This window comes from Pelodiscus sinensis, chromosome 8 (assembly GCF_052426305.1).
Source record: "Pelodiscus sinensis isolate ZL-2025 chromosome 8, ASM5242630v1, whole genome shotgun sequence".
Classification (NCBI taxonomy): domain Eukaryota; kingdom Metazoa; phylum Chordata; order Testudines; family Trionychidae; genus Pelodiscus; species Pelodiscus sinensis.
The window spans coordinates 16,576,678-16,603,647 of NC_143059.1; the positions used below are offsets into that span (position 1 = coordinate 16,576,678).

General features: G+C 42.2%; 1 protein-coding gene across 3 annotated transcripts in view; it reads right to left on the reverse strand.

Annotated features, from left to right (window-relative positions):
* Positions 1-26,970, reverse strand: part of OGDHL (oxoglutarate dehydrogenase L) — a 127,069-nt gene that overhangs the window by 77,835 nt on the left and 22,264 nt on the right. For all 3 annotated transcript variants that reach the window (XM_075934808.2, XM_075934807.2, XM_006112394.5), the window contains exons 3-4: positions 12,500-12,691; positions 4,117-4,219 (exon numbers count right to left, since the gene is read on the reverse strand). In XM_075934808.2, the coding sequence (XP_075790923.2) occupies positions 4,117-4,219; positions 12,500-12,691 (295 nt within the window). The remainder of the gene's footprint in view (positions 1-4,116; positions 4,220-12,499; positions 12,692-26,970) is intronic.

Genomic DNA, 26,970 nt, shown 5'->3' on the forward strand with positions numbered 1-26,970 from the left:
TGGGACCAACCCGGCAGTACCCCAGCTGCTCTGCTGCAGGCGTCCCCAATTCAACCGCTGCTGAAACTGACCAGCAGCGGTTGAATCAGGGACACCTGGGGCAGAGCCGGACTATTGGGAGGGGAGGCTATGAGGGATCTGGGGTGGCATACCGCCCACCCCACCCCAGACTCCTCATAGCCCCCCCCCTTCCGATAGTCCAGCATATCTGATAATCCGGCACCCCCTGGGTCCTAAAGGTGCCGGATTATCGGAAGTTTACTGTAGTATGCCATTAGCCTTCTTGGCTACAAGGACACACTGTTGACTCAGGTCCAGCTTCTCATCCACTGTAATCCCGAGATCCTTTTCTACACAACTGCTACTTTGCCAGAAGGTCCGCAGCCTGTAACAATGCTTGGGATTCTTCCGTCTCAAATGAAGGACTCTACACTTGTCCTTGTTGAACCTCATCAGATTTCTTGTGGTCCAATCCTCCAATTTGTCTAAGTCACTCTGGACTCTATCCCTGCCCTCCAGCGTGTCTACCTCTCCCACTAGCTTAGTGCCATCCGCAAACTTGCTGAGGGTGCAATCCATCCCCTCATCCAGGTCATTAATAAAGATGCTGAACAAAACCAGTCCCAGAACCGATACTTGGGGCACTCCGCTAGAAACCGACCACCAACCTGACATCGAGACGTTGATCACTACCCGTTGGGCCCGACCTTCCAGCCAGCTTTCTGTCCATCTTACTGTCCATTTATCCAATCCACATTCCTTTAACTTGCTGGCAAGAATGTTGTGGGAGACTGTATCAAAAGCCTTGCTAAAGTCAAGGTATATCACATCCACTGACTTCCCCATATCCACAGAGCCAGTTACCTCATCATAGAAGCTAATCAGATTGGTCAAACACGACTTGCCCTTCGTGAATCCATGCTGACTATTCTTGATCACCTTCCCCTCTTCCAAGTGCTTCAAAATGGATTCCTTGAGGATCCCCTGCATGATTTTTCCAGGGACTGAGGTAAGACTGACTGGACTATAGTTCCCTGGATCATCCTTCTTCCCTTTCTTAAAGATGGGCACTACATTTGCCTTTTCCCAATCATCCGGGAGCTCTCCTGATCGCCACGATTTTTCAAAGATAATGGCCAAAGGCTTCGCAATGACATTTACCATCTCCCTCAGTACCCTCGGATGTATTAAGTCCGGACCCATGGATTTATGTACATTTAGCTTTTCTAAATAGTTCCTAACCTGTTCTTTCTCCACCCAGGGCTGCCCACCTCCTTCCCATACTGTATTGCCTAGTGCAGTAGCCTGGGAGCTGACCTTGTCTGTAAAGAGAGGCAAAAAAAAGCATTGAGTATTTCAGCTTTTTCCATATCATCCTTCACTAGGTTACCTCCCTCATCCAGAAAGGGTCTCCCAGTTTCCCTGATCACCCTCTTATTGCTAACATGTCTGTAGGAACCTTTCTTGTTACCCTTTACACACCTTGCTATCTGCAATTCCAATTGTGCTTTGGCCTTCCTGATTACAGCCTTGCATGCTCGAGAAATATATTTCTACTCCTCCCTGGTCACCTGTCCAAGTTTCCACTTCTTGTCAGCTTATCAAGGATTTTACTGCTAAGCTAAGCTAGTCTCCTACCATATTTGCTTTTCTTACTGGGCATCAGGATGACTTGTTCCTGTACCTTCAGTAATGTGTCCTTAAAATATAGCCAGCTCTCCTAGAATCCTTTCCCCTTCATGTTAGCATCCCAGGGGATCCTGCCCATAAGTTCCCTAAGGGAATCAAAGTCTGCTTTTTTGAAGTCCAGGGTCGGTCTTCTGCTCTCCTTTCTTCCTTTGGCCAGGATACTGAACTTAATAATCTCATGATCACTGCTGCCCAGGTTGCCATCCACATCAACTTTCCCTACTAATTCTTCCCTGTTTGTGAGCAGGAGGTCAAGCTGCACATGGCCCCTGGTCAGTTCCTTCAGCACTTGTACCAGGAAGTTGTCCCAACATTCTCCAAAAACTTCCTGGATTGTCTGTGTACTGTTGTATTGGTCTCCCAACAGATATCAGGGTGATTCAAGTCCCCCATGAGAACCAGGGCCTGTGATCTGGAAGCTTCTCTTAGTTGTCTGAAAAAAGCCTTGTCTACCTGATCTGATGGTCTAGAGCAGACATCCACCATGACCAGTTGCTCCCAACTTTAAATTTAACCCAAAAACTCTCAACAGGCTTTTCTCCCGCTTTATACAGGAGCTCTGAGCAATCATACTGCTCTCTTACATACAGTGCAACTCCTCCACCTTTTCTTCCCAGCCTGTCCTTCCTGAACAGTTTATACCCTTCCATGATGGTGCTCCAACCATGTGAGTCATCCCACCAACTCTGTTGTTCCAATCAAATCATAATTCTTTGACTGTGCCAGGACTTCTAATTCTTCCTGCTTGTTTCCCAGGCTTCTTACCTTTATGTACAGACACTTGAGATAACCAGCTGATTGCCCCACCTTCTTCGTACCAATCAGAGGTGGTCCTCTGTCACAACTTTCTCCTTCAGTTTCTTCCCAGTATCCCACTTCTCCACTTATCAGTCTAAAAAACTTTAAGTCAATATGTTTTTTTTGGAATATACCTAAGTCACGATAATAAGGCCATATAACTAAAGATAATTATTAGAAACTAACCCTTAAGTAATAATGAGTACGATACATTTTGAATTTAAATCCGTTGACAATTAAGATCTCTTCCACGTAGCGCTCAAACCATAGTGATGGGCAATTACAGAAATGTCTATTAGTCACTTTAGATGTGGTTCAGAACAATGCACTGCATATGACCATTTCCTTTATATATATTTTAGAGCATGTCTGAGTCCATCTGTCTGTGAGCCTGTTTGTTCAAGAACTCCTCCTAAACAGTAAGAGCTAAGGCCATCAAATTTGATATGCAGCTTCCTCTTCTCCTAAATTAACACAAGATCAGGGTTTGCTTGTGCCAGGCCAACAGGAAATCCCTGGAATGGGACTGTTTTCCATAACATGTAAATGGAGGGAGTAGAGAGGAAGGATGCATTACGTGAGTACTGGAGACAGCTGCACCACCAAGAGTGGCCAGCTAGAGCTTGCCATCTTGCCTGCCACCAGACCAGGTAAATAGTCCTCCTACTTCCCTCCCCTTGGCCACAGCACTGGAGACTGCAGGAAAAGAAAAGACTCCTGACGACTATGGGGGGTTAGACGGAGAGAAAAAGCCCATTCCAGCCGTGGGTGGGGGAGAGAAGGCCCCACTAGATGGGACCTGCCACCCTAAGCTTCTCCTCACCCCCTCCCAACCTTCACTCTTGCACCTTCCCCACATCCACAGCTCCCTGCCCTGAGCCCTTCCTCGACTCCTCCCTGATTCTTGGATCCCTCTCCATGCCACCTGTCACCTCAAGGAGGTGCCCTGACTCTTACACGCCCCACACCACCAGTCCCCTGTCCTGAAGGACCCAGGCAATGCCAGACCAGTCTTCTAGTACAGTAATAAGATACCATGGGCACTGTGTAACTGTTTGTTTACTGTGCACTTGTTCTAAATTCCACTGTCCCTCAGTCTGCCCTCCTATCCTCTCCACAATAAATGTTCAACAAAATACCATGCAGTGGCAACCAACTGAGAAGAGAGAAGCTTCACTCAAATGATTGGCCATCCTCTTCTAATACATCTGTGCAAATTGCCAAACCCACATTATACATTACCATCTCATCAGCCAATCTACACTCAATTCCCTAATATTCTAAAAGCATAGACCTCCCCAAGTTTCAAACAAGCCCACTAATGAACTTCAGCTGCTTCTACATGTAGGCAGTGCAAAAATGAGGTACTTCTCTATTTTCAAATTTCCATGAGGAGTGGTCATTCATTAGAAGATTCACATAAAACGTATCACAATCAAAGAAAAGGCACAGTGATTTATCAAAATAATATATAAGGTTAGAGGACCTTTCTCCAATTAATAGTTGTCCTACCTAAGAAAAATACAATACTCAGTTGTTGTAATTATATTGCCTCTCTAGGAGGATAGATTGTACCATGAGACATGTCTCTGGACAAACAATGGTTAATATAAAGTTTGAAATTCTCACCCAGTTTATCAATAGTAGTGATTAAATCAGATGGAACAAATGAATCCAAATCTGCATCCAAGATTCCTAGGGGATCCAACTGCGCCACATGATGTCCACGGATCTGAATGGATACAATTAGATAGGAAGAGGGAGGAAAAACACACACAAAAATGAATGATAAATGAAGTCAGTAAAAAAAGGGAGAACTCACTAACAGTTGTGCCCCCAACACACAGAACTCATGGAATCAAATATACAAATATATGATAAACCCTATGGGAGCAGACCAATGGTCCATCTAGTCCCCTGGTAGTCAGCAATGTCTCAGTTTCAAGATTATTATGGTCCATAAAATGATAGTCAGCGAACACAGGTAGAACCGCAGGTGGATAATCAGACCAATCCAGGAGCCACAGCTAATCTCATAGTTGGGCAGCCATTTCCAAATGGAAGGGACAAATCTGAACTGTTGAGTGAGACTACAATGCAGTCTTTCCTCCTTTCCCATTTCTCTCTTTCCTGTTGTCAGTGGTTGGTGACAGATGTTTCTGGCAATTAAAAGTTTAAGGATGTCTAGTGCATGGTGGGTTGTGTTCCCAGCTATCTTGGCTAACAATCACTGATGGATCTATTTTCCCATGCGCTTATCTAATTCTTTTTTGAACTCACTTATTTTGTATCCTCACAAGTCTCCAAGGCAATGAGTTCCAAAGACTGACAGTGCATTGTGAGAAGTACTTTCGCACAAATTTTTAAACCCTGCTTCCTATTTTCATCTGGTGATCCCTACCTTTTGTATTATGTAAAGAGATAAATAAACACTTTTTCCCTTTCACTGTCTCCTTACCATGTAGATTGTATAGAGCTCTAACATATCCCTCCTTAGTAATCTTTTTTCCAAGCTGAACAGTCCCAGTAATTTTTCTCCCCCCATATAGAAAGCTGTTCCATACCGCTAAGCATTTTGTTTTCTTTCTCTACATTTTCCTCCTCTGCACCTTTTCAAATTATTATTTTTTTTTTGTGATGAGATGACCAGAACTGTATTCAAAGTGAAGGCATACCATGGATTCATTTGGCAGCATTATGATATTTTCTTTCCCAATGATTCCTCACATTTGGTTAGCTTTTTTTATTGCTGATGCACATTGAATGGATGTTTTCAGGGAGCTATTCATGATAGCTCTAAAACTTCTTTTCTGAGTGGTAATTGCTAATTTAGAGCCCATCATTCTGTATATATGATTGGCATTATTTTTCCAAGGTGCAATACTTTATACAGACAACCCCCAACTTACAATCCCCCATAATTTATGACTTTTTTTTAAAATGCGAGATAGCTACTCCCCCCCCATACACACACACACACACACTTATGTCCACAACTTGCATTTATGACGACGTTCACCATAGACTCCACATGTCATCCCAATACAGGGAATGCACAAGGTCAGACTCGCCAGTCTGCAGCTGCTGTTTGAACTGCACAAGTCTCCATCACATCGGTCTTCACTTTTTAGTTATTTTGTACATTATTTTATCTATTTAGTTTAGTTTTCCTACATTTCTGTAGTCAATTTTGGTATTTTTAGGGTATGAAATAGGTTTTCAGGAACAGAACCACCAATTATAATATTGCACCTATGGGAAATAAGGGTTTGACTTACGACAGCTTGACTTATAACAGTTTTCCAAGAGCCAATTAGGTCATAAGTGCAGGGGTCTCCTGTACTGTAGATTTAATTCATCTGTTATTTTGGTTCAGTCACCTAGTTTCATGAGATCCTCTCGTAACTTTTGCAATCCGTTTTTGACTTAACTCTTTGAAGTGTTGTGTTGTCTACAAATTTTGCCATTTTGCTGTTTACCTTTTTTTTCCTGAACATTTATTAATTTGCTGAACAGCACAAGTCCAAGTATAGACACGTTGGGGCTCTCCACTGTGAAAACTGACCAGTTATTTCTATACTTTATTTCCTATCTTTTAAACAGTTACTGCTCTATGAGAGGACATTTCCCCATGCAGCTTAGTTTTTAAGTTAATGGATACATCTATGAATTACTGGATGACAATTCAATTCAATATACTAGTTTCAATAAACTAGTGTCCTAAACTTCAATGAACAAACTATAATTTCAAAGGTTGAACTAGAATTTGAGTATAAGAAGCAACAACTGAACAACTTAAAGTGCAGTTATACTCTTAAAGCGATTTTCTAAAAAACATCACCATGGAGTTTGGTATTTGTGTCTATTTTCCATAGGACGCATGCTTGGTTTACAAAGCAACAAAACAACTTCCTAGAATTGCCAATCTTGTAAAAATTTAGCCTTGATGTAGCCAGGCTTCTCATGCAGCATCACCATTATTAAAAGTTCCGCTGATCAAATTGCACCCTTGATGAGACGCACATCCAACTGGAACTGAGCAAACAGGGTTGATGATACTCAGAATGGAACAGAATCCTCAGCTCTATCAATGTTAAGCAGCGCTTGCTCTGGAGCACCAGAAGAACTAGTAAAAGTAACTCACTTGATGCACCAGCAATAACTACTATAATTCTGAAAAAAGCCATTATTGCAATGAAAAGCAAAAGGAAAATTTAACATTTAATTTCTGTAGCAACTATGTATGTATACACATGAAGTGCCCAGTATACTCTTTGATGATCACAAGGTTCAAAAAAAAAAAGCACAATAGAGTAGCACTGTCTACTACAGTATAAAATGCTAGCTACGGCATACACATTTTCCTACTTCGATTGCTACTTCACCTTGATTTAGTGTATAAAATGCAAATAGTTGGAGAGGGAAAAGAAATTGAGGTTCGATGCTGCAGCATGGGAGAATTTTTTTTTTTTAATCTTTCCCTCCTCCCCCTCTCCCTCCTCCCACCCACTCATGCATCTTTCCCAAGAAATTGCAAGGTAACTGTGTTCTGGAATCACAACTTTTTTTTCTAATTATTGCCATGATAAATGAAGCCAAAAGGAAGACAAATTGATCCCTGTATAACTGATTGAACCAATCGGAGTTGAGAGCTTCAAGACTGTTCAATTTTTAAAATTAAATGCAACAAGTCAGGGAAGTTTGGAAACTGTCATATGAAAAAATCAAAGATTTGCAAGCAAATTTGGAGTTCTTGCTCATGGGTTCAGCAGAAATAAGGCCTATTTTAGAGATGATAAACTTGATTCCAAAGTAACAGGTTTAAATAATGACTTAAAAGACTCAGACCTAGAGCTCTAAAATTTCCCCCTTGCCTTCTGAGCCCTTGTCTACACTAGCGAGTTATTTCGAAATAACTCAGCTTAGGTCAAAATAATAAGTTGAGCGTCTATACTACCAAACCTGTTATTTTGAAATAATGGGCTAGTTATTTCAAAAATCTGAATTCTTGCTTTCCTTGGGGAATAGCACTAATTTTGAAATTGTTATTTCAAAATAGCATTAGTGTGGACATTCCGGTGCAGCTACTTCAATAACTGACCTCCAGAGGCCTCTCACAGCTGCAGATCTGACCTCTCTGGACACACATGGCATGTCCACTGCTCCCCTTCTCCTGCAGAGCTTAAAACTCCAGGCAGCAGCTGAAGGGCTTGTGCCACGTGGCCAGCTTTCCAAGCCCCGTGCCACGCAACAACATCCTAGGAAGCCATGACTGACCCCAAACCTCCCTCAGAGCCTCCCACGGCTGCCATTGGCCAGGGATGCAAGAGAACTCCAGCCTGGACCTCATCAGGGTCTGGGGGGAGGTGACTAACCTCCAGGGCCTCTACACTAGAAAGCAAAATGTGGACATCTATGGCTGGATTGCTGCCAGCCTGGCCAACCAAGGCCACCACTGGACCCTGGACCAGATCTAGATGAAGGCCTTGACCTTCATCCAGACCTGGTCCAGGATCCAATGGTGGCCTTTTTTTGGCCAGTCTCTGCCCTTCACCCTGGCAGAAAATTCTCCCACTTGCTCTCACACAGATTGTGGAGCACACAGCAGGCTGCCATCACAAAGTGTATGTTCCGCCTGGACCTCAGTGAGCGCGTGAAAAGACTCCTGAATCTCCCCTTTAAATGGCCGAATTCACACTCCACCAGCATGTGGCACCTGTTCACCCTGGAGTTGAAGTGCTCCTTGGTTGGGTCCAGGCTGCCCATGTAGGGCTTCATGAGCCAGGGGAATAAGGGGTAGAGGCTGCTTTGCCCAGGATCATTATGGGCATGTCCACCTCCCCAACTCTGATGATTCAGTCAGAGAAAAGAGTGCTGGTATGCATCTTTTGGAACAGGCAGGAGTTCTGGAAGATTCAGGTGTCATGTGCCTTCTCCGACCACCCGACGTTGATGTTGGTGAAGCATCTCTTGTGATCCATGAGGGCCTGCAGCACCACGGAGAAGTACCCCTTCCTGTTTATGTAGTCCAAGGAAAGCTGGTTAGGAGCAAGATTGGGGATGTAAATGCCATCTAGGGCTCCCTTCCACCCCACCCTCTCTCCCCCCCTCCCCCCCGTTGTCCATGTTGCCCAGACTGACGACCCTCCATAGCGCAGCACGTGGTTGATGGCCTTGGCTACTTGCAGGAGCACGGCCCCAACTGGATTTCCCCACCCCGAACTAGTTCCTGATGGAGCAGCAGCTGTCCGACGTGGCAAGCTTCTACAAGGCAATGGCAACGCACTTCAGCAGGAGGATGGCAGGTCTCATTTGGGTGTCCTGTCACCTGAGGGCACAGGCAAGCCACTCACAGAGGAAGGTGGCCTTACACATACAGAAATTCTGCAACCACTTCTGGTCATCCCATAGCTGCAGGATGATGTGGTCCACCAGTCTGAACCGATTTCCTGCCATCAGCAGTGGCATTCCGCTGTGTCCAGGGGATTGAGGGACACGTGCAGCAGCAGAAGTACCAGGACCTGGATGAGCAGGACCTGTGGTCTAGGCTGGTCCTTGTCCTGCTGGAGCAATATGTGGGTAGTTTGGAAGTACTGCACCATGAAGCGCAGCACAAGGTCCATGAGCATGGAACTTCATTGCAGCAGCTCTGGCTCTATGGTGTGAGTGCTGCAGCATCCACAAAGGCAACCAGAGCACAGTGTGTCCATTTTGTGTCCCACAAGGGGGGAGGCAGTGGAGGAGTGGTGTATGAGACGCAGCCATAGAGAAAATCCCCTGAAAGCACTTGTCCCCTGTTCCTGGGCTGCTGCCAGAGCAGCCTCTGTTCGCAGTGGGCAGGGCTGGCAGCAAACAGCGAGAGCCCCCACAGACAGTGGCTGCTGGACCCGGTGAGAACTGAGACAAGCCTGACTCAGTCCCAGCTCCACTGGGTCCAGGAGCTACCCCTGCTGCAGCTCTGCAGTTTAAAGGTAGTAGGAGCCAGGCTGCCTGCCCACCCAACACTTTCTACATTTAAGCTGCAGAGCCGCAGCGGGGGGTAACTCCCTTATCGACTAATTGTGTAGTCAATAGAAATTCTATCGACTACACACTTAGCTATTTACTTGCTTCCTAACAGCCCTACTGTGATACAATGGCAGGCTTTTTCACTTAAGTTAATTAGATCCTCTCAGGAAGAAGCAGAGCCACTGAAAAGGGCTAAGAAGAAGCAGATGGGTGGACATTAAGATCCAGTATGCCCCAAGTTTTCAGGTGGCCTACATGACTATCTATTCTGCTTATGAGTAAGGATTGCTCTGTCCACCCTCCACTGTGCTAGGATGATACTTCTAGTCATGCTGGTCTCTCATATGATAGGATAATATTCTAATACCTTGATCTCTGTGAAGTAACAAAATTCACTGATTAAGACCCTGGTTTTCTTCTTCAGGTTACAATCCAGCAAACACTTCTGAGCAAACCTAATGCTTATTTTACTGTCAGTAATAACATCCGAACTCATAGTAGTAAGCATTATTAGGGTTGCCAGATGGTTTAACCAAAAATACCAAACACCCCCCACTCAAAAAAAATCCCTACTGGGGAAAAATTCTGTTGAGGGAAAAAAAGGGGGGAGGGAGGGGAGAGCACAGTTGTTGAGCAAACACAAAAAAGCATGGCCCCTTTAAGAAATGCTTTTGAGGCTTTTTGGCCCTAAAAGGCTGCTGGTGGCCATCCACCATCTTGCCTCCGTGTGCCAGGCTGGACAACACCCATGCGGAACCCAGTAAACACCCGGGATTTTCGCCTCCTGGCCGAGAAAAAAAATCAGAAGATACTGGACATTTTAGGTGTCTGGTATTTTCTGAATATTTTTTTACCAGACAGGAGGTGAAAATACCAGACTGTCCAGTTCAATATTGGATACCTGGCACCCTAAGCACTATGTCCTGTGGACAGAAGTTGCAAGACTGAGCCTCTAAATATATCTCCATCGGGTATTATTTCTGTTTTCTGCCATTTGCAGGTTTTATCCTGACCCACTACACAAGCTCAGGAAACAGGGAAGTAATAAAAGCAGAAGTAAACAACTATTCTCTGTGGATATTAGCATTTTCAATTATCATCTGTTAATTAATCTCTGTAATAGATAACTAATCCAAGACAACATGTAACAAATCACATCAGGTAAAACAGTAAATGTCTTACAAAAAAAACATCTGGCTAAAAAATGTTTAATTATTATATTCTGAGACAGCAAATGTCAAAAAACGTATAGTAGTTTTGCAACACACTTAGATTTATCATTTGAATAGTATTTCATAGAATCATAGCGCTGGAGGAGACCTCAGGAGGTCATCAAGTCCAGCCCCCTGCCCAAGGCAGGACCAGTCCACTCTTGGCAAAACAGTTTCAAAACATGTCATTTTTAGGGATGCATTTAAGTCACAAGTCTGATAGTGTTCCTGGGTTGCAAGTATAATATTAAAAAGCAGCTAAAATTATTGATACAGGAAAAAGCGGTGAAAGTGCTGTGTAAATTTATGCGCCTTACTGTTCAATGTGTTGTGAAATCTGTTAACCATTTACATACCATTGTAAGGGTGAATGGAACAGAAGGCATTTCTTTTCAGAGGCTGTGGTCAAATATAGGTTTCCTCCTCACCCTATTAAGGAAAATTTCAACAATTCCAATTTAAGCTTCACTGACTGTATGCTTTCAAAAAAATCAGGGGGTTCCCCCAGTGGTTCTGATCTGCAGACCATTTCATTAGAAAACATTCCATTCCACAAACTCGGAATGCTAGGAAGCGAGTAAATAGCTAATTGTATAGTAGATAGAATTTCTGTAGTAAAAGACCAGTAGGACAGGCTGCTTCAACCACTTCACCCAACATAGCTTGAAATCCTGTTTTCCTCTGTTTGTAAGCAGTTTTTGTGCATTTATTTATTATTGTGTTCATATTTTTCAAGTCAAGAACCCAACTGATTTCTTGAGATTATACCAAAGTTCACCTGTGCTTAGAATTGGCTCCTACTCTCTGCTGTGTCAGTGAAGCCAAAACTCAAATCAGAAGCAGTTTCCAATGACAGCTCACTGCACAATTTACTCCAGAAACTGAGTAATAATAGAAGCACATCAAGCATAAATCATGTGGTGTTGACCTACTTCAATTTGGCAAAATGACTAACTTACCAGTAAGGAGAGATGGAGGTAAGGGGAGGTGTAAAGAGAAAGCAACTGATGGGAATGTCCAAGATACAGCAAGTCTCGTGAATAAATTTACAAAACTATTTTCCCCAACTATCATATTCACAGTGATCAGGATTCACATTTTTCCCAGGGAAAAGAGAATTCAGACCTTCCAGAAAGTAAAATTGACATAAATCATATTGGCTTTTCCTTGTCTGAAAACAGATGCAGATAAAGAAAAGCAGATTGTGCAGGACAAGGAAGAGTTTCGTTTCACTGCACAATATGCACCTGATTTTGCAATAGAATGTATTATCACTTATTACCCAGGAAAAATATGCTCAAGTGAAACAGTTGAATTATTCTGCCTCAATTCTCCGTGTGAATGGAGTCAGATGGATAGGCAGAGCTGAGGATCAATTGTTTTGGTGAAGAGGCAAACCCCTAAGGTGCTTTAGTTCCACAATGATGATGGGTAAAATAAAAGAACCAAGATCAATTCAACTATTTCTGCTCTAGTACTGACACCCTTTGCAATACTGTCACTTAACCTCTGTGTCCCCAGTCTGGACAACTGTGATAAAGATAACCGTGTTCAAGTGTTATGAGCACCAATGAATCAATACATACTAGTGCCACTTAGGGATCCCATTATACACCTGAACATCACTGAGTTATGCATTCTATACAGTATAAAGAGGCAGTGCCTGTACCAGATCTAGACATAAAACAGATAGAAATAGATACAGGAAGCACAAGAAAACAATATTTGCAAAGTGCTTTTAAAAGGAAACTCTCCCCCTCCAATATAGTGTTAAGTAGCAATTGTACACTTACTTGATATGCTCTGATCAAAGACTGCACAGCAAGATGGTCCTCAAGCAATTTTTCAGCTTGACCCGGTGTCTTTGCCAATCCATGGCTCTGAAACAACAACGCTCTGCTTTTTGAAAGGTCTGGTAAGGGTGTCTGGTATGCTTGACCAGGAGGAGCCCCAGCATTAGCATTTCGGAAAAACAAGTCCCAAGACTGGGCAAGGTTGCAGAGAAAAGGGGAAGGAAGAAAAAAAATGGTTTCATTAAATCAAATAAAATCCATGATTCAGAGCAGTAACTTTACACATGACAGTAAATATGCAACATAAGAATGGCTATACTAGGTCAGATCAATGGTCCACCTAGCCCAGTACCCTGCCTTCAGACAATGTCCACTGCCAGATGCTTCGGAGAGAATCTTGGCTAACAGTTATTAATGGACCTCTTCTTGATGAACTTTTCTAATTCTTTTCTGAACCCCTTTATACTTTTGACTTTCACAACATTCCCAGGCAACAAGTTCCACAGTTTGATTGTGCACTGTGCGAAGAAGTTTGTTTTTAACTTTCTACCTACTAATTTAATTGGGGTCCACTACCACCCCAACTCTTGTGTTATACAAAGGGGTAGACTTCACTTTCTTATTCACTTTCACCATGCTAGTAATGATTTTATAGACCTCTATCATATTGCCTCTTAGCCTTCTCATTGCCCCTCTCCCTCCCCCCCCAAAAAAAGTTAGTCTTATTAATTGTTCCTCATATGGAAGCTGTTACACACTATCAATCATTTTTATTGTTCTTCTCTATACTTTTTCCATTCCTAATATATCTTTTTTTAGATAGGATGACAAGGACTGCACACAGTATTTATGTGAATGTTCCATGGATTTATGTAGTGGCATTATCATATTTACTGTCTTATTATCTATTCCTTTCCTAATGGTTCCTAACATTAGCAGCTTTTTTGACTGCTGTGTACACTGACCGTATATTTTTCAGATTACTATCCAGAAACAACTCCAAAATCTGAGTGGTGTCTGCTAATTTAGAACCCATAATTTTGTATGTAGAACTGAGATTTTTTCCAATATGCATTACTTTGCATTTATCAAAAACTTAATTTAATCTGCCATTTTATTACCCCAATCACCCAGTTTTGTGAGATTCCTTTGACACATCTTTAGCTGCCACATATATTTTGTGGCACAATTTCAGACAGGATTATATATATATACACACACAATGCAGTGTATCCACTCCCTCCCTCATGTTCTGTGGCAACTCCATGGTACTGGCTAAATGTAAACTATTATTTCTGTTTGATTTCTAGGATTTTGATTTTTGTCATGCTTCAGAGCTTTCCATCATGCCTCTGAATAACAAAACACATATGTCAGGTTCCTAAACTTAACAGATAAAGATGACCTGGTGTGGCTTCCCTGTCATATACGCATTTCAAAAAGTCAAGAATAATAGGGATTTGGGAGGGTATGGGGGGAGAGACCTGTGTTGATAGGCTACGTTTTAGATTTCTCGAAAATATAACTTGGCTAAAAACATAATTTTATCCATTCAACAAGAAGTCCTGTAACACCTTAGGGTACGTCGACACTAGCCCCCTAGTTGGAACTAGGGAGGCTAATGTAGGCATTCGAAGTTGCAAATCAAGCCTGGGATTTAAATATCCCGCACTTGATTTGTATCTTCCCGGCTGGCAGTCACTTTTTTTTTTTTTTAATTTACAAGTCCGGACTAACTGCCCGCGTCTACTCGTGGCAGGGACCCGGTAATTCGAATGAAAGCCCTAGTTTGAACTACCTGTTAGGAGGAATAACAGGTAGTTCAAACTAGAGCTTTAATTCGAACTACCAGGTCCCTGCATCGTGTAGACGCGGGCAGTTAGTCCGGACTTGTAAATTTCAAAAATGGCGACCGGACACACACACACACACGGAGTATCATGAGCTTTCATAGGCAAAACCCACTTCTTCCGATGAGGAAGTAGGTTTTGCCCATGAAAGCTCATGATATTAGCTATATATAAAATTGCGTTAGTTTCTAAGGTGCTACGGGACTATTTGTTTTTAAAAAGTTACAGACTAACATGGCTATCCCTCAGACTTTTATCCATTCAGTCTATGTACCTATGATGTTAATACAAGCAAACATTACTGGATATACAACCAGGAAAGTTCTATAATGACATCTATATGCTCTCTTTTATCAAGACTTTTTAGATATAAACAGGCAGATTTCTTTAATTATAAGTGTTTTTGGATACTCCATTGGTGTTCTCAGGCCCACACCTGGAGCTGGTCTTTTCAACCACCATTTGCAATTTGTCTGAATTCAGATCACTATTAGGCTCTTTTCCTCAGCATTTCAAGATATTACACAATCAACCACACTTCAGGGCTGTTATTTCAGGGTTATGAAATGGTTGAGAGTCATAATTTATGAGGCTAAGTCAAATGTCACAAACAAACAAAAAAACCACCTATTTTCATCAATTAGTCCTATTCAAATGTATCCAGATTAATCATAGCCATCTGAATTTAAATAATAATATCCAGTTCTCTCAACAATTAACGAGCCTGGAGCTAATCTCTTCTCTGCTGTTACATTTATTTCTCAGACAAAACATACAAACTTCTTGAGGTACAACACCTCAAATGCTGGCTTACATATAATAATACAATGAAGACAGAAAGAAAGACAGAAAGACAGAAAGAAAGACAGAAAGAAAGACAAACAGTCCCCTTCTTTCTCTAACAACACCTAGTTTCCTGAACTGTCCCCATTGTTTAAATAGGAAGATAACATTACTGAAACCCAAAATGGACAGTTGTGATTGCCTTCATTTGAAAACATTTCCAAATACAATAAAAGACAAATGCCATGATGTAAATTTAATTGCAATGTAATCTCAATAGGCCAACTGTTAATCTTTATCTTAAAAATCTGAAAAATTAGAAAGACTTCATTTTTCCCTATTGGAACCAGAACCCAAATAGAAAATTAGAATAAAATTGACTAAGTGGGATACAGGTTCTCTAAACTACTGCTAATGGATTTTCTACTGTAATCAAAGATGCAATAAGCAGGAAGTCAGCAAGTGGGCCAAGCCAGTGCAGTCCCCACACAATGCCTGACAGTTTGATACACCTCATTTTAATGGAAACTCAGTTGATTGTCATCTCCACACCTCCCCCGCCCTACATTTTTCCTGCATAAGGGAATATTTGAACTCAAGATGGAAATCCTTTCAACCTTCATAAAAACTATTTTGAAGTTACTAAAAGAGGTCCTGCCGCCTCATCAGTTAGTTGTAGGAACAAGTAGGCAGACTGAGTTAAATCCTTGGTCTCAAGATCTCCACTGTCTGTCCTGGCATCTACATTTTACTAATAGTTTGAAAAAGAGCTGTTCTAATTCTAGCCTAGGAGATCTGAGAATGCCTACTGCCTTGGGTCTCAGAAATGCATGTCTCTGGAGCAATACCACACAGAGAAAAAGGTTAATTCATGAGTTATTACTGTGACGGACCAGGTCGGGTCTGGGCACAGCTGAGGGCACCCACTCAGGGCCAACTGCTCAAAACCAGGGCTTCTTACAGCCCCAGACTGGAGACCTTTTCCAGACATGCCACAAACCAGTCACACAGAGCACTTCAGCTGCCAATCCAGCCAGCAGGAAGCCTCACAAGCAAAACCCCTCAGACATCCCACTTCTCTCTGTGCCACAATCAGCCCCGGGCCTAACACACAGGTGAGTGGTTATAGAACCCAATCTTACCTACCCTGAACAGGTCCTCTCAGTCCCAAAGAACCAGCCACAGATTCCTGGTCAGTTTACATTTTGGATCTTACCCACAAGATCACTCTGGGCTAATCCTTTAGAATCTAAAGTCTAAAGGTTTATTAATAAAAGATAGAAAAGGTTGAGAGTAATGTTATTAAGGAGAATATATTACATGCACCAATCATCAAGTTCTTGATGCAGGCTCTCAGAGATATTATAAACTGCTAGCTTAAAAGTCTCTGGTGTACATCCTATGTTCAGGATGGGCCAACAATCCTTCCCGGCTCTCTGTCCCTCGCAAGGCTGCATGTGGGATTAGTAGCAGAATTGAAGACAAGATGGAGACCGCCACATGGCATTTTTATATCTGTCCCTGATCTCCCAAGCCAGAGTGGGTCACATGGCCAAGTGACCTATCCCTGTGTCCCATGTCAGCAGCCATGATATTGGCTGGTTTGCAGGTCTCCAGAGCATCCCTCAGGTGTGTATTGGGCACCTTGAGAGCCACTGTTCCTGGAGCCTCGCCAATAAACATAGTCATTGACTGAACAATTGCTCCTTACAACAGGCAGTCCAGAGCCCATTGCTCTGTCTCAGACAGAGACCATTCCCAGTATAAGCACATAGTCCATATTCATAACTCCACATCCAGATATCACACAAGTACGTGAATAGCATACATAGAATCAGTAGAACATAAGCTTTCATTTGACACCTCACATGGCCCCCTTTGTACAGACTTTGGGGCAAACACCTCCCTCCTCTCCTGTGGGCACAGAAGTGATCTGGCTGCTCCCCTTAGAATCCAATAATGTGACAATTACCTATTTGAAATTTAAATTGCTTTCTAAATGATTCCATGTCAATCTTAAAGCTGTAGTCTCTTATTCTGCACTTATATTATTAATTACCCTCACTAAATCCCATTGATTGGTTAGTATCCCATCCCCTCCTAACTAAACCATACTTAAATTGTTTAAGTAACAAAGTCCACACAAGTATTTCGGTTTTTTTAACTTTTTAAAAAACAAAGTCAGTGACATAAGCAAAGCATTATCACATAATTCATTGCTTCAAATCAGTCAATACAACTATTTTGAGTTTGCAATGATAATCTCTTTATTCAATAAAGTTTCAGCAGGATACAGAAACTAAACCTTCAGGGAACATAGTTAGATTTTAGATAACTGGAGTGGAGGTGGTAGAATGACATTCATCCAAGAGTACTTCATTCAGTAATCGCATTTGTGTGAAGAAAGATTTCCTGAAAGAATACTTCCATATAGTTACACAGAAAGAAATGGTAAAGATTCACACATCTGAAATTTATTCTTCTAGTTTCAGACAGTGACAATAAGGTAGCTAAAAACAGCATTTATTAGTATCTTTTCTAAATGACCATTAAAAATTAAAAAGTTTCACACAGCTTAGTTCTTCTTTCTAATTTTCACAGCATATTTGACATCTGACGTTCATACATTCAAAGTTACAGTCATGGAGAGGACCAGTGTAACTTTTACTACAATGTCTCATAAGGTTTTACATTTAGATATAAAAACAGTATATGACAGGGCAGACATACATGGAATAATATGGCTCTAGACATTGCTTTTAAGGCTGTTGGTGGGCAAATCTATTCAGAAATTATTAACAAGTTAACTTAAGGTTTATAACCATAGGCCCTGTTCCCACTATGCAAATCCAATACATCAAAAGAGTTCAGAAAATAGTTTCAGAATGGTTACATCTGAAGATATAGGCAGATGAGGGACATAGGAGCTGGGGGGAGAGGATAGTTCACTTTTACTATTGAGGTCTTGACTGCATCGATTTGCTGAGCAGGTTTGACATTTCATCAGGATGCCGGGGGGGGGGGGGGAGGGGACACCATACCATTTAGCTAAAGAAAATTAGTTTTTCCTTGGACACACATCCATCAAGACCATCAGAAATGTGTATGGTATCAATCTTGAAAGACATCAGAATTCAGTCTTCTGGAGCTCATGTACCAGTATCTGTCTCAACCAATAAAATTTACTACACCACTAAATGGACTAAGATCAACTTAGTTCCATAGGCTTTCCCAATTCAAAGACTAACACTCTTCAAGATAAAATCATCATCAAAGATCTGGTTATTTAATTTACAGTAATAGAAAGAAGAGACTATCACCAAAATGGTGACATTGAACGTAGCTGTAAAAAAAGGAATTTAAATTAAATCTTTTTATAAATGTTGTGGTGCCCTGTATTTTCAGCTTAAAATCTTATCCCTTCCATATATTTTCTAAAGCAGCAAATCTATTAAGCAAATATTTGAACTTTTACTCACACAAGTATATATAGTAAATATATTTATTTGTATATTTACTAGTATAACTCAAATGATTCATTGACAGTATCTTGTTACCACTTACTGTAAAGCAGTAGATGTCAACATACATAAGGTTAGGTTACTTGCTCTTTTATATTCTAGAATCATTCCAGAAAATCTAAAGTAGTTTTATTCTAAAAGTCTATTTCCATGTAATATAAAAAGGTACTTTGTCCTATCACTAAAAGGCAGCACAATAAAGCCTGAGAACAGGATTTCTTGAACTTATTTCTAGCATCACAACATTAATACAGCACAGCCTCTCAGAGACTGATTTCCAAGCATATAATATAAGGAAGCAATTACACATTCACGGTAGACTGGCTGCATACAGGAAAACATGGTAACCATTATGTACTCAATATCAAACCATGCAGTTCTGTAATTAATCTTCTAATAGTAATAACTGAGCCTTGACAAGCCCCTTCCTTATGATCTATGGCCTTGACACCACTCTATGAACAGAAATAATGATACCTTGTTCAGAGCTCATGTCATCTTCTGACCATTGCTGTTTTAGATACTACTTTCAGGAGGCAGAAGATGAACACAGAGAAGTAAGAAAGCAACTCAGAAAAGAAAAAAAACGAGAAGGATGGGAATATATGAAATAGTTTCCGAGAGAAATTCCATCCCAAGTTCACTTTCCATTCCCCTGGGAAAGTTATCCTTGTTATGTCTTTGATTTTCCGAAAAAATCCTGTCAATCAATTTCAGATTCATACTTACATACTATTTTAAAAATTTCTGGTTTGCAAAATACACAAATATATAGACACACACAGGAGCAGCCCTTCTGAGAAATATAATGTAGGGAGCAGAGGTTCAGAGAGATTTACAGAAGTTTCCAGGAAGAAGTGGACTCATCTTAAAATCTTATCACTTCCCAGATTCAAAAGAGAGAAACAACATCTCAGCAGAGGGAGTCCAAAGCAAAGGGACTGTACCTCTTGGTACAGTATCCAAAAAACTCAGATTTTATACTGGCTATAAGCCACCTAATGCAAAACTAGACCTTTGTAAATTATGCTGGACATATTAATAAATAGTGCTACTCAATGGGCTGAACAAAAGGAAAAACTATGTAGCACTTTAAACCATCTTGTTAGTCTTTAAAGTGCTACGTAGTTTTTCCTTTTGTTTTAGCAAGATCAGACTAATCCGGCTACCTCTCTGTTACTATTCAGTGGATTGAGGAGAGACATTCAAAGTCTTAACTGGTGCAACACAGCACTTTCCATCAATAAAATGTTAACATCTTAAGTCTACTACACCTTTCTTGCTTTGGGGCCAGTTCCTTTGATGACCTGATTAATTTGTAAATTCATTTGGATTTATGGAGTGATACAAAAAAGTCTGTGTATTTTCTCTTTAAAAGACACAAGATGGACTTGAAATCTAGTCAATTAGAAGGAGAGCTAAATGTAATCTTAGAGATTATACTTGTTCCAGAGTCTCCCTTTCCCTTTCCACCATTTAAAATACATACACAAAATTCTTGTTTTTTCCTCTTGTTGTGTGAAAAATCCACAAACAATAAGGGATACTGACTACAGGGGGAAAAGTGAAACAGGCTATATGCAAAATACCAAGTGCAGAAAGAAAACACTGAAAAAATATTTTTGTTTTAACTAGTATCTCATTTACAGAACTCTTGCTAGTGTTGCTTATAAAATTTAAATAAAAATGCTCAAAAAGTAGTAACTTTTAAAGTTGACTGTGTCCCTTTAAACATTTACAATGGCTGGTCTAAATTTGCCCAGGCAGAGTCTCAAAGATAACACAATTCTGTGTGGGAAAGGAAAGGAAGAAAACTAAAAGCCTCCCACAACCTCAGGAATACAGCAATCTAAGTTTGCAAAGACCATCTTTTCCTTTGGCATGTGCAGGATTATATGGGCTACACACTCATGCCTCAATTCAGTGGCTGTAAATACCTGAATATGTAACCCACATACCACTAGCCCAGGTAAGGGCACTTGACAACTTACAGTGAGAAAGAAGGAGTTTCCTCTACAACCTTACCTGAAAGCAAGTTGGCTTTCAGCTTAAGGCAGTGGTCACCAAACAGTAGATCAGGATCTACAGGTAGATCTTGGAGTCTGACAGGTAAGCCTGACTGGTTTGGCTAAAAGACTGTTATCAAGTTCAAGCACTTCGGCTGCCCCTCCCCCTACTGCTGCGCACCTCCTGCCCTTTGCCTTGGAACTGCCTCCCCCACCTAGGGTTACCAGGTAGCTTCAAAAAAAAAAAAAAAAAAAAAAAAAAAAATACAGGACACACTTGATCTCAGATTGGGGGTTGGAGGGAGGGAGACGACTGGCCGGGAGGGGAGCGGGGCTGGCCAGGAGAAGGGGGGAACTAGCCGGCAGGAAGCAGGGCTGGAGGGGGGGTGTCAGGGGGAGTGGAGCTGGTCGGGGGAGATCGGCCGGCGGGAAGCAGAGCTGGTCTGGGGGAGTGAGGCTGGCTGGGGAGATCGGGGGGGGGGGGGGGGGGGTAGAGGGGAATGAGGCTGGCTGGGAGGAAGTCGGGGGGAGAGAATTGGCCGATGGGGAGCGGGACTGACCTGAGCACATGCAGATCCTGGGGCACTGCCCATCCTGTGCACGGTCCAGGCGAAGCACAAGCGAGTCCGGCCCCAGGGATTTCCTGCTGCCCCCTCGCATAGTTGCATACTGCCTGGCTGGTACGCTGCGTGAGTGTGTCTACCAGCCAGGCAGTATACAACTACGTACTGATACTCCTAATAATAAAAAAAACTAACCTAATTAGAAAATAACAAACATTTTATATGTCCGGTGTTTTCTCAATTTGTTTCCCCAGACAGAACCCTCAAATACCGGACTGTCCAGTTCAAAACCGGATACCTGGCAACCCTACCTCCACCTCCAGAAGCCTCCTGTTTGCTGTGCAGGGCAGAGAAGGAAGAAGAGGGGTTCTGATGTCATGATGCCCCCTCTCCTATCCTGTGTCCTATCTCCACAGAGCAGAAAGGGGGCACAACAGAACTTGGGATGGAGTTTACTGGCTGCTTTTGGGAGTGGTGCAGGGCCATGGCAGGGATGAGCCTGCTTTAGTCCCACTGCACCACAACCCAGGAGCCACCTGAAGTAAGCAGTGTCCAGTTGGAGCCCCCATCCTGAACCTCCCCAGTCATGAACCCCAACCCTGCCCTAGCCCAGAGCACCCCTACATCTGAACAACCTCCCAGAGCCTGCACCTTGAACCCCCTCCAACATCCCAACTGCCTGCCCCAAGCTCAGCTCAGAGCCCCTCTCACACTCCAAATTCTTAGCCCCACTGCACCACCTGTGGTAAACAGTATCCAGCTAGAGCCTGTATCCTGAATCCCTGCCCCAGTCATAAACCCTCTCCTGCACCCCAAGCCCCTGCCCTAGCCCTGAGCCCCCCCCATACCCAAAATTCCTTACAGAACCTTTACCTTGAACCCCCTCCTACACCTCAATTCACCCCAGGCTCAGATCAAAGCAACTCCAAATCCCTTAACTCAAGACCAGAGTCTGCACTCAAACCCTCTGCCCTGCTTGATGAAAGGGGGGGAGGATGGAGTGAGCAGGGGTGGAGCCTTGGAGAAGGAGCACAAAGGAGGCCAGGCAATGGTATTTGGGTGTAAGTAGGTCCTGGATTGCACTTACATTCAAAAAAGTGATCTTGTGCCTAAAAAGGTTGGAGATCACTGGCGTAGAGGCTCACGTACTAAACTCCAGAGGTCGAGTTTGGTTGCACCAGTCAGACATGCACATTTACACCTGTACACATTCAGAAGTGTTTGAATGTACATGTGAAAAACCAAATAAAGGTAATGAGTTCTGCATTGCTAATTCTAACACTTGGGTAGGTAGAGAAATAAAACTAAAAAAGTGTTAGACTTCACACAGCATGCATACAGGCACTGTGCCAACATGTGCCTATGCACAACAAAAGCTAGGTAGAAAGCCAACTAATTACAACTGACTGAGGTAAAGTTTAAGACAAACAGTCTTGTCTGAAGGTTTTTAATACCATACTCTATGTCCACTAGAGCTCCATACAGTTATTTGGCTTCAAATATAAGTTCTAACTAATCAGCAAGATACTCATATAACCTGTATGTATAGATAGATGCTCAATAAATCTAACATGCTAGGTTTTTAATCTGATTGTTTCCCTTTAAACTTCACAAATGGCTTTAACACTACTGTGGTTCTCAACTGGTGGTCCATGATGACTTTTTCTGTGATCCACAGGAATATTGTCCAAAGTCACATGGCGTGAGCAGGCACCGCCGTTAAGCTGTTTTACGCCGTGTTCACAAGCACGCGGCGCGTCATCCACAATGTCACCTAGGACGCAACCGCGTTGTGTTGCCAGTAACTTCTGTCTGAGGCTCTGAGCGTCAGTGTTGCTGCCACCGTCATGCTGAGCGGTTGCTGTGTCGTTCGTCCTGTGCTACATGTGCTAGAGGTCCATGAAAATTTTTTGATTGGCCTGGTGGTCCGTGGACTGAAATGAGTTGAGAATCTGCTTTAACAGATCAGATTACAGTACCTGAAGCACTGTTAGCATATTTACCTGGACAAGACACTGAAATACCCACAGGTTCTTAAAACTGCAATGAAGCCCTTTAAAGAGTCTATTACTATCAGAACTGATCTCATCTAATTCTAGAAATGAAGACAACAGATCTCCAGGAAGGCAGTTTTGTCTGTGACCAGGATCACAATTGCTGTTTCTTTTGTCTGCTTTCGAACTTGTATTCCAACAAGCTCTAAAGATTAAAAAAACAACCAATAGTCTAGAAGCATCTTAGAAACTAACAAAACATGTAGAGTTCTGCTAGACTATTCATTGTTTAAGTTCTTCCAGTTACAGACTAACATGGCTACCCCCCTGAAGCTCTAAAGATGTCCATCAAAGATTGAGAGTCATCACAGAATTCTCATCCTGCTTAACAGTTCTCACTTACTCTGTAGCTTAATTAAGCATACTTCCTGTTTAAAAACCTCACAAAAAATGTTAAAAACAGATAAAGTCTACTGAGTTTGGTTTTCTCTTAATAAATCACCATGATTGCAAGTATGCTCATGATTCTCAAAGCACTGTCCAACAAACAGGGAACACTGGACAGAGACTAAGGAGACCAGGGTTATAATTGAGCTCTACATAGACAAGTCACCCTGTCTCTTCATGCCTTCCTTCATTTTCTCTCCAACTTTGTTTCTTTTCCACCAACCTAAAACGTCATTATGGCAGAGATTGTCCCCAACTATGCATTTTTACAGCACATAGTAAATGGGGACCCAAAACTCAGTTACAGCTTTTAAGTGCCCGAATAATACAATAGTAAAGCAGCCATCACCAAAGTTCTTATATCACATGGTAGTTTCCTTCTACCCAAATTGGCAGCTTTTCTGAACTCACCTTTTTCTGAACTGTGCACACACACCCACACCCACACCCACACACACTTCCTGCAAGTGTACCAGATGCCTTCTGACTATTAACCAGTGTTCCTTCTAATTTTTCCATCCACCAATGAGCTGGTAATGTGGGCTTTAGGGTAGGGCTGGTGGTGAGCAATATGGAGTGCAGGAGGTAGCTCCAGGTTGGAGGGACTTAAAGTGTTGGCTTACCTGGTTGGTTCTGGACAGCAGCGCTAATGTATGCCTGTTCTGGGGTACCATGCTGCACCCTGGAAGCGGCCAGCAGGTCCAGTTCATGATGGGGGCACATGCGGCTCTGTGATAAGTGGAGCCCTGTATTTGCCCCACCTAGAAGCCAGACCTGCTGTTCTGGCTGCTTTCCCACTAGCCCCAACAGGGAGCAGTGGCAGCCAGGGCAGCTCTGTACTTCAGTCAGCTGGGAGGGGGCCGCTTTCACACCGCAGTTGCTCCCTGCTGGGACTGCACTATGGCCAATGGAGAAAAGTGTTTTTCTGCCAGCTGCAGCTTTGGGACACGTGGAGAGATCTCTCTCCCTGCTGCAGCCCTGAGCCCCTGTGCTGGGAATTTAGTTGTTAACATCCTCTTTAGCTCCACTATCAGCAATCAAAAGATTCACCGGCTGAAGTAATCTTATTTCCTTTTTTATTTTAACGTCATTGTACAGACTTTAACCTGTTTTGATGACATAGTTAGTATTAATTTAACCACCACATGCACAATCAACAGAACGTGGATTGCCAGCCATGCAAATCCTTTCAAAGTCAGTAAGACATGCAATGTTTAAATGCTGTAAAACACACAAGGAAAAGTGTATTAACAGTGATAAAAAGATGCATGATTTCATGTCATTTGCAAACTAAGGCATATTCTTTGTCCTCCTGAAGAGCTTAAAGTCTGCTCATTTTTATGACAACAGTCTTTGCCCATGTGAGTATGACTCATTTTAAGAAAGGGCTACAGAATAAAATCTTAAGATAGAAAAGAGAAAGATGAGTTGCTGCAAGATTTACTCCAAGAAATCTACACTCCATCTATTAGGATTGTCATTCCCTAATACATACCAGAAAACGGCTCCCAAATTACTACTGAAAAAAAAAAGTGAAAGGCCACACTATCAATTTACTGTTTTGAAGGTTGTTGTACATATTCCTGTTGATTAGCTGAACACCAACACACAGAAAACCATTTGTCAAATTAAATTTTGTTTTCAGCCTAATTAAGACAACAAGAGATGAGAAAGCTCCATAGCTACATAATGCAATCAGGCATAGAGAGTAAACAATTTCCTCTCTTTCTAAAAAGACATGTTAACAGTCATAAACCCCTGCAATCTAGAGGAGAAAACATTAATGCCCTTTAAATACCTGAACCAAAACTGTCACCACCACAGAAATTGAGAATTACATGTGTGAAAAATTTAGGTTGTCTCAGAACTATACTTCCTGAATTCATAAAGCACGCTACCATCCTTTAAACACCTGTTAGCAACCTTGCTGGCGGTTTCATCATAGGAACCGAGACCAGAAAGGGCATGGAAACTGAACTACCTCTCTCTACCCACCAGCTCAGAGGTAAGGTAAAACAGGGAAGCCTGCACACGGTGCTGTACTTTTTCTGTGAAAAAACAGAATGCTTCAGTTACCAAGGCTTTCCCCAGAACTAAACTCACACATGAGCCAAAAGAAAAATTGTAATTGCTAATTAAAAGGGAGATAGCCGATTATCTGTATACCTCATTTTACTCATTTCTAGAGGATTTAACAGTAAAACCAAGTTCTAAATGTGATATTTTTTAAATTGTGCCTTAAGCACCAAAAACACAACAGTGTTTCACCAAATACTTTATAAGCAGTTTGCACTATTTCTTTCAAAGAAAGACAGGACAGTAAGGCTCTGTCTATACTACACAGCTTTCAGAGATATGGCCATGTCAACACAGTAGTGGCCCTAAAAAAGTGAGGAAGCATAAACACTGTTTGTCAGCACATTTGCAGACAAAAATACCTCCACCTCCTATAAGCAGGGTTTATGTTATCAGTAGGACACTTTGGCCGATGAGCTGTTTAAGCTGCCAACTGCCATGGCAAAACTGGTCTTGGGGCATTGGTAGATGTGGCTAAGTACCTGTGAACAAGAGAAGTTTTGTAATTCCATTAGCAGTGTAGACAAAGAGCATATCTACATTACAAAGTTTTGTTGCTGAAAAGATTGTCAACAAGCAGAAATTGCCAAATGAAAAGCTGGCAAGCCATGGTCACACTTCCTCCTTCAGTCACTGATTGTATCCACATTTTAGCTCCCTTATTGACAGCATGACTAATGCATGGTGGGTATGTATCCCACAATACCTAGTAATGGCCTATGTGGCTAGATGGTGTAAAAACACAAACTGGAGCATGGCGCATCTTGGGACTGTGCAAACTATCTCGTCAGGACCACTTTGTTTCCCAGCCTGCTAAGGATTTCTGGCTTCCTTTCATGCCATTCTTTGCTGCGCACTCCAGTATCTGCACTAAGAAAGGATGGAACCTGCACTTCTCTATGATCTGCTAAGCGTTGTGAGGACATCACACGTGGCAACGCAGCTACTCTTGAAATTACTGACAGAGGAAAAAAGACTCACAGACAGCTGACAATCTGTGAAATATGGACAGCAGCAACTTGTCCTTGCATTTGGCACTTGCAGAGCAGCTGAACAGAGTAGACCGTCACTTTTGGGCTAGGTGGGAAAGCAGCACTAATTGGTGGGATCTCAATGTCATGCAGGCATGGGATGAGGACCAGTGGCTTCTAGATTGTTCAGTTGTTCCTTTAGTGCCCTTTAAGTGGCTCATGAAGCAGAATGAAATGATTAGTGTAAAATGCTTTGACAA